The 8890-nt window shown below is 44.5% G+C and overlaps 1 protein-coding gene and 1 long non-coding RNA gene across 2 annotated transcripts; both read right to left on the bottom strand.

The window, feature by feature from the left end:
• Positions 1-4134: 4134 nt before the first annotated feature.
• Positions 4135-4527, bottom strand: TCEAL9 (transcription elongation factor A like 9; the record flags this gene model as incomplete). Its single annotated transcript, XM_084259090.1, has 1 exon — positions 4135-4527. Exon 1 carries the CDS (start codon positions 4468-4470, stop codon positions 4135-4137), a length of 336 nt encoding a protein of 111 aa, XP_084115216.1. The 5' UTR covers positions 4471-4527.
• Positions 4526-5712, bottom strand: LOC311187769. Its single transcript, XR_014617110.1, has 3 exons — positions 5655-5712; positions 5030-5104; positions 4526-4543 (listed from the first exon to the last, which is right to left on the bottom strand). It is a non-coding gene; the product is annotated as an uncharacterized lncRNA (long non-coding RNA).
• Positions 5713-8890: the final 3178 nt, after the last annotated feature.

Raw genomic sequence — 8890 nt, 5'->3', positions numbered from 1 at the left:
TCAGAGGTTCCTATGGCTCCCCTCAACATTTTGTCCACAATTACACACCTGTGTGCTGACTGAATACTGATGTGAAGGTCCGTCAGGTTTGAATTATTTGCTAAATTGACATGCAGAACTCAGAAAATCCATTCGCTCTCTAGATCACAGATTTATTGACAGGGATGTTATTCAGGGACAGCGGGTTGGAAGAGAGGTATAGGGCCAGGTGGGGAAAGGATGCTGAGCTCCCTTGCCCTCTCCAGGTACATCACTCATCCCCCAAAGCCCACATGTTCATCTACATGGAGGTCCTCTGAACCCCTTCCTCTAGGGTCTTTGTGGAGGCCAGATAATCTGGCTAACAGCTACATGAACCAAACAATCCATCAATTGATGCATCTGTTGTTGTTGAGACTCTTGCAAAGTGCTGTTTTCTGAATATCAAATAATAGCTTTTTTGAGTACCGTTATGTGCTCCCCGCACCCAATCCTTACCACACCTTGAACTTTCCTTGTAGAGAGAACAGACCAGCTTTTCTCCTGGCTTTTCCCTTTTCTTTTTACAGAGGTAGCGGTGATTATATGTGTGTGAGATCTGGGGCTGCTTTCAAACATACGCGCCTTTTTGTCCTTTTCCAGTGAAATATTTTTCATAAGATTAGTCCTGTCATTGGCGTCCTGATGAAGTCAGTGTTTTTTTTTTTTTAATTTTTAACTTAATTTTATTTTATATATATTTTACATCATTTTTCATTTCTGCACAATGTATGCATTTTCATCTTGGTTATAGCCCCCATACAATTCCCACTCCCCTTATTTTGACCCTACTCCCTCCTGCCCCCACCCCAACCCCATAGAGTGTCTCTGGTTTATAGTTGCTTGTTGATTTTGATTTTTACTTTATTATAGTTTGTCTTTTTCCTGGTCCCTTATTTAGGTCTTCTAAATTCCTGCTATGAGTGAGACCATCCGGTATTTTTCTTTTTCTTTCTGGAAGCCATTGGTTTTGCTCCCCCACTTCTTTTATTTTGTGTGGCGTGGTAGCAAAGCCTTACTGTAAACTTCAAAGTTCCCAGACTATTTACCGTTAGTTCCTAAGTTGATGTTCCTTTCACTTATTAATAAGGATTCACTCCAAACCAAACCAATAACAAACCCTAGAAGTCTGACTGTAAAACCCCCCAGGGGGAGGGGAGGAGAGGGTGGAAAGCAAATGGGGAGAGGACACAATGAACCATGGTAGAGGACTGTGTGAGCCTCGCTGCTGGGTGCAGTGTGGCATAGCGTGTCATAAACCAATGACCCCTCAAAAAGTTAAAAATCTTTTGTACTTAAATAAAAACTAGAGTTACAGATGCCCTGTTTACACTTTACAATATAATGCATGACTTGTTTTATTTAACATGGAATTATAAATCAAAATGTTTCTTTTTAAGATTTATTTATTTATGCATACAAGAGCTGGGGTACAGGCCAGAGATGGTGGGGGGCGGTGAGAGGATTCACCAGAGACAGAGTGGGGAGCAGAACAGGCAGACTGACAAAACACACTGCTGAGGGGAGCAGCAGGTGAGTCAGGAGAGGTCTGCTGTGCCATGTGGGTAGCTCCCTGCCTGGGGTTTGAACTCATGCTGCAGTGGCTGCCAGTAGCTTCATAGTGCTGAGACTTAACCCCTTGCACCACCAGGGAGGCCCAAATCAAAATTTATGATGTTAGGAAAGACTTGCCATTCACATTAAGATAGATTGCAGAGAAAATTGTTACCGGGAGGCAGTCCTCCTTTAGTTCTGAGCATCCCCGCACTTTTTTGCTGGGCATACCCACGATGTAAAGTCTGGGTGGCTCAGGCCATTTCTCAAAGTTGTTTGCAACAAGCAACTTTGAGGAGTGAGATGTCTTTCCTTGGACACAGAACAAGCTTGCTTCTGCTTACTATGGAAGCGGTGAATCCCAAACTCAACGCACAGCATGTACAGGCATCCAGGATGGGGCCCTGTGTTATACGGTGTGACTTGAGGATCATGGGGTTGATATACCAATCAACATGAAGCTCTGGCTACTGCTTTTGTCTCTGACCCAGGATGCTAGTGTATTCTGCCAGTAATCATTAAAGAGTAGCTGGTTAAGTACCATACTACCACTGGAAGTATAGGAAAATCTGACTGCACTGATTTTGGCAAATGTTTCTAGGTATCATTCTTACATCACTTACTCCAAAGCAATGCTTCCCACTAGGGTGATTTCTGTCTTATCTGTGTACCATGTACACTATCATTATTTGGCTGTATTTTATGTGTGTGTTCAAATCAACTCACTTAATTTGAATACTTTTTTGAAAAAGATTTTCAAAATCACCCTAAAGAATAAGCTAAGAGAGGCCTCCCCTGGTGGTGCAGCGGTTGAGCGCTGGGTTGCGAGGCTGCCCGCAGCCTCTGCAGCACCAGTTCGATCCCCAGCCACAGGCGAGGGTCCCACAAAAAAAAAAAAAAAAAAAAAGAGTAAGCTAGGAGAACTCATATTTCCTGATTTCAGAACTTGTTAACAAACAATGGTAATCAAGATAGTGTAAAACTGGCACAAGAGATACAGGCCGGGCCTCCCTGGTGGTGCAAGGTGTTAAGACGCAACCTATGAAGCTGTTGGCAGCCACTGCAGCAAGAGTTCAATCCCTGGCCAGGGAACTACCCACATGGCACAGCAGACCTCTCCTGACTCACCCGCTGCTCCCCTCAGCAGTGTATTTCAGTCAATCTGCCTGTTCTGCTCCCCACTCTGTTTGGTGAATCCTTTCACCCCCCACCCCTCTGGCCTGTACCCCAGTTCTTGTATGCATAAATAAATAAATTTTTAAAAAATAAGATACAGGCCTTAGTACCTTAAGTAAAATATATTTTAATACACAAATACATGAATATTACCATTTAAAATATGTATGCACTAGCTGGAGTCATTCCCAATCACCACCAGACCCTTCTACTTTAACCCCAAGTTATCTGATCACATTCAGAGCAGTCATGGCTGGGACAGAGACTAATTTTTTTTAAATTTTGAGGTCTTATGTTCTTCCTTCTAAAAAGTTGCATCAGACTCCTTGGTAAGGGGGAAAGGGTGAAAGTCTAGTACTCTGAAATACCTAGTCTTCCAGGTATGTATGTCCAGGACAGCCCAGCCATCATTTAGGAGGGTCTGGGGCCTCCTGCAGGCTGGAGCAGAGAAGCCAAAGTCAGACTCCCCTGAGCCCTTCCACACATCCTGCCTGAGTGCCCCTCCTCTGTGCCCCTGGGGAATGGATTCATCAGGGTGTCATGAAACTGGCTTTGGGTGCCCCTGGGCAGGCACAGCAGGAAAGGAACATAAAGCTGGAACCCATCTAAGAGCTGCCTGAATTTGTTCTTAAGCATAGATAACTACTTTCTCTACTATTCCATGCAGCTGGAAGAATCTTTGGTGAGCACGAATCCTGCGTGGGCAGACAGGAAAAACAACTCTGAAATACAGCTCAGTCATTATCTTATTTTTCTTCAAAAGATCCCTGAGAGATCACTATTATCTATATTTTACAGATGAAAAATATGTAACATTTATCCTGCTAAGTGGTTTGGTGGTACTCTAGCGTTCCCATTTGCTTCTAAAATTTTGTCAACAAATATTAAGTGCCCCAATGCCTTTAGAAATAAACTGAAAAGTGCTGTTGGTTATAAAACTTTTATTATTTTTAACAATGTGTGTACATTCTAGGAATAAGGAAAAATACAAATAAGTAGAATTTTAAAACCCCCCCATAATTTTACCACCACCTGTACTTTTTGTCTTTCACGTTTTTCTATGCATATATGTAATATACAAATGTACTCTTCCCTTTCAAAAATATGATTTCACATATTACCTAGTAACTTTTTTCATTTTATATCCCCTCAACAAGCTCTTTTTGTACAAATGAGTAAAACTCTCCTCTTAAAAGGCAGAGGCTTGTAGATGGGTTCAAACTATGATAAACAATGAGCAGATAACAAGAGCTAAGCTGAAATCAACAAGCTACGCTAATGGCAACAAGTTAAAAAACAGAAAGGTGGACAGAGGTCTATCAGGAAAATGCAAATCAAAAGAAAGCTATATGGGAAAGTTAATATCAGGAAAAGCATTCTTAAAAACTACATTAAATAGGGGTAAGGGTGATTCCGATTAACCTTCCAGCGCATCACAATAAGTTTGTTTCTTACTCTCCTGATCTCATCTATTTCATTCACTTCTCTGAACATATCTTCATTGTTTAAATGCCCATTGTGTATGTCTTCTTTAAATTCCTGCAAAGACTGAATCAGCTTTTCTTTGAAAGTTTCTTCTGCTTTTTCTTCCTCTTCTAGTTCCTTTTCCTCCTCTTCTGGCTCTTTTTCTTCCTCTGGCTTTTCCTCAGGCTTCGGCTCCTCCTCAAGCTTTGGTTCACTGTCATTTTCTGGCTTCCCTTCAATTTTTTGACAGGGTTTCATCTTGTGTGTGCCTGGCTCCCTTCCGGGCCTCCTTTCCTTTCTTCCCCTGCTTATTCCTCCTCGAATGCAGTTACTTCTAGGAAGCAAGAAAAAGATGGTAAATCAAAGGCTTGGTGAGTTGTCCAGTGCTCTGGACAGAGGTCTCAGCATTTGCTCGTTTTAATTCAGAGCTATCATCAGCTATCCCGGTAGACTCAATGAGCAAATCAGGGCTTTCCTGAGGCTGCCGCTCTTACCTCCACTTTCCACCACCTCACCTTTCTCTGTCTGTCTGTCTGTCTGTCTGTGTGTCTCTTTCTCTCTCTCTCTCTCTCTCTCTCTCTCTCTCTCTCTCTCGTCCCTCCCGCCAACCTCTCCAAGGCTCTTCTTCCTGCCTCCCTGCCCTCTGCAACACTTCTTTCCAACGGGACACAACCCTAGACCCTCCTAGAACAGAGCAGGCCCAGGGGATGGGATGGAGGAAGGGGGGTGGGGAGGTACAGTGGGGATCACCACCTCTGTTCTACCCTCGCCCACCTCCAGCAGAAGGGTCTTTCTTACTGGCCAGGCTCTTACCTACCTGTACAGGTCCGGGCAATTTCTTGCTCGCCTTTTCTAGCCTGGCGTTAGAGCTCAGAACAACAGCCCTGCAGACCTGCGGACAAACGGAAATGCCAGTGGAGGGTGGGGGTGGGGGTGGGGGTGGGGGTGGGGGTGGGGGTGGGGGTGAGGGGGTGGGGCGGGGCTTGGTGGACCGACCAGCACCACGTACCTTTCTCCCCGTTAAGGTTCTCCGTTACGGTAACTTTCCCACCTTCTGTTTACCCCACTTCTCTCCTCTCCACTGTGCAAGTTAGCCCAAATTTCCCATCAGACAGGCAGCAGAAAAAGCAGATTATTTGCAAAATATCTTTAAGACTGAGGCGGGGTTGGAGGGGTGGGGGGTGGGGGAAATGGGGTGGGGGAGGCGGGGGTGGAGGAGAGCGGTCTGAAGTGACGGAGGCCGGACGATTATTTTTAAACGATCACAGGTTTCCTCGTCCTTCTCCTCCGCCCCTCGCCCCAGTCCCGTTCCCAAAAGTCATTTCCTGAAAACCTGGAGGTGAGACGTGGAGAGAAGGACTTTGACCTGGACTCCCTTAACTCTTTGCCCTAGGCGACCCCCACCCTGGAAGTCCCTCGGCAGCACTTACTCTGAAACTAACCTGCAAAATTCCAGCAAGCTGACTCCTCCGCACCCTGGCCGGGGAAGCGCCGTCCGCACCGCTCGAGGAAGCTGGTACCCAGACGGGAACAAGGACCAGACTAGCAGGACTTCTGCACACGTCGACTCCTGGTCACGTGAGGGCGACGTCACCAGTGAGCTCGGGTCCCCAATTTCCACTCCCACCAAAAGCGCGGCAGAAGTGGACCCGCCCTCTGCCCCCCTCTCCCTCGGCCCCTTCCCCTCCCGCCTTATACTTTTGCCCCTGTCAGTCTTTTTTGTTGTTGCCTGTCCCAGAGCGGAAAATTAGATTTGCCTTCCTCTGATTACTAGGGAGGGGCTGCATCTTTCTCTGGAGCTACTGAACTTTTCTACTTCTTTCCAGAATTGTCTTCCTGCCTTCCATTCCCAGAATTATGAACTCCTCTACACGTCGTCCCTCCCCCAGCCTCCATTTCATCTGCAATCTCGTCATGGACTGTCCTAGAGAGTTGGTTTGGCACCAGGTTGTGGGAAAAAAAAAAGAGCCCGAGACAGTAGTGAGATTTTCGAAAGCAGTTTTTACTTTATTCTTGATACTTTTATATTCTTTTTCTAAAGTAACATTTTTTTGATTGTTGGAAAAGGCAAAGCCAAAACTTTTAGTTAAATGAGTTAATACATGGACAGTGCTGAGAATAGTGCCTAGCATATGGTAAGTGCTTGAAAAGTGCAGGATATTATTATAATCACATTGGGATTTCATGGGAGGAAAAGAGTTCAAAATGAAAGCAAAAAGGTAATGTTTAACTCCAGAGACTAAGCAGTGGTTGTTGCCAGGAGTCTGTGCAGCCTACAGAGTCATCAGTTGTGAGGTACACCTTATGAGCCCTAGTTCCCTCATCTGAAAGAAGAGCATAATAACATCCCACTCATAGAACTGACTGTTGGGAGTTCTAAATGACACTTGGCTGGATGCACTTGGCTCATAGAAAGTGCAATATCTATCTTCCACAGTTTTTGGTTACCTTTCAACCTCAGTCAGACTTGGGTAAAAGCCACAAATTTGCCAATAAAAATTGCATATAGAGAGAATATGTATAAAATCTATCTATCAATGCAACTCTACTTATTTGGCATCTCGAATATACAGTTCATCCATTTATTCATTCAACATATAGTAATTAGGCACTTACTAGAGACTGTGAACCCAAATCCATCTGTCTTTTATTTTTTTTGTTAAAGATTTATTTTATTTATGCACAAGGGGTTGTAGGCCAGAGGTGTGTGTGGGGGGAGAGGATTCATCAGAGACAGAGTGGGGAGCAGAAGAGGCAGATTGACTGAAATACACTGCTGAGGGGACCAGGGGGTGAGCAGCCGGTGAGACAGGAGAGGTCTGTTGTGCCATGTGGGTCAGCTCCCTGGTGGGGATGAAACTCGTGCTGCAGTGGCTGCCTATAGCTTCATAGTGCTGAGACTCAACCCCTGGTGCCACCAGGGAGGGCCTCATCTGTCTCTTTTAGACCAGTCTTCTCAGTTATTATTCTTGATTGGACGTGTCAGTGCAGTGGGGCTGCATCCAAAACCCAGGCTGACTTCTAAAGGCAAAAATCCCAACTAGCCAAATTCACCTTTGAAACTTTTGGATCCCTACTTCATAGCATAATAATGTAAGTTGTAATGTTATGGGGAGGGATGAGGAATCATATAAAAGTAAGCACTTAAGTACTTAGAAGTTTCTGGGAATCTGGATTTTAAAAAAAGTTTCATATCTATAATTTTCAAGTTTTACCTGAATTACCTGAGGTTTACCTGTATTACATACACAGAACAATGAAATATATATTTTTACGATAACCCAGACTTCATTCACTGTTGCCATTATTTATATACATAAATAATATATAATCCACACATAAATGTGTGTAATTTAATGGGGGTGTGTGAGAGGGGATGAGGAAGGAAGTGGATAGAGCATTGGGAGGTTTGGTGGAGGGTGAGTGAAACGTGTGCACCTATGAAGGTGTAAAAATATACCCCCAAAGTTATATAGACGTGAACAACTGGCAAATTAAACAACAAAGAAATAGATATATATTTCTATCTATCTATCTATCTATCTATCTATCTATCTATCTATCTATATATATATCTATCTATATATCTTTCCTAGATTCTGTGTGAGAGGAGGCAGGGGATGCCAGTTCTCATTGCCCTGCTTTGAATGGGATGGACGAGATTCTCTCTCTCCCTATGTATACATACATATATATGTATATATCTGGGCGACCATAGTATACATATTTTCTAGCTAACAATGTGATGCAAATATTTCCATGTCATTAAATATTATGCATCATCATGTTAAAATTAATAATAATTTATTTAATTTGTTTAATACTTAGGTTGCCTTGATGTTTTTGCTGTCATAGTCTTTACACACAACCACGATTATTCCCTAAGGAACATTTTCTTTTGTTTTTTTTTTTTAAAGATTTATTTTTATTTATACAAGAACCGGGGTACAGGCCAGATACGCGGGAGGGTAAGAGAATTCACCAGAGCCAGAGCAGGGAGCAGAGCAGGCAGAAGGACTGAAGTACACTGCTGAGGGGAGCAGCGGGCAGCAGGAGAGGTCTGCGCACCATGCGGGACCCTCCACCGGTGGCTGGGGAGCAGCCGGGGATCGAACCAGCGCTGCAGAGGCTGCGGGCAGCTTTGCAACCCAGCGCTCAACCGCTGCACCACCAGGGAGGCCCTGACTGTCCATTTCTAATGGGCCTCTAGGAGCCAGGACCTGAGCATTGTACTACGCTGCCTTAAACTCGGCCAGCTGCTGGTCCAGTTTCTTCTCCCTTCCTCTCACATTACCTCCTCCTATGTGTCTTTTCTGTCTTACAGCTTCAGCTTCCTCATAATGGCACTCTGCGCATGGGTCAGACTTCCTCGGATTCCTAAGGTATTAATCCTCTTCTCACAAAAGTGCATATACCCCACTAGTCCCAAGCATGCACAAACGTGCACAGATTTCACGTGGTCCGTGCACTACTCTTGTCAAGAACACCTGATGTATAAATAGGTTAATATAGCCAGTGGTTGAGAATCCCTTGGACACTGGCTTAACCCTGGCTGAGGGGCTGTGGTGTGGGAGTGGGCTGGCAGGCAGCAACCTTTTAACAAAGCTAGGCTCTTCCTGGGTTCCTGGAGTCAAGGAGGCCAGAAGTGAGAAGCCTAAGAGGCCAAATCTCTCTCACA

Source organism: Talpa europaea (assembly GCF_964194135.1).
Source record: "Talpa europaea genome assembly, chromosome: X".
NCBI classification, from domain to species: Eukaryota; Metazoa; Chordata; class Mammalia; order Eulipotyphla; family Talpidae; genus Talpa; species Talpa europaea.
This window is presented reverse-complemented; position numbering and strand designations above follow the sequence as displayed.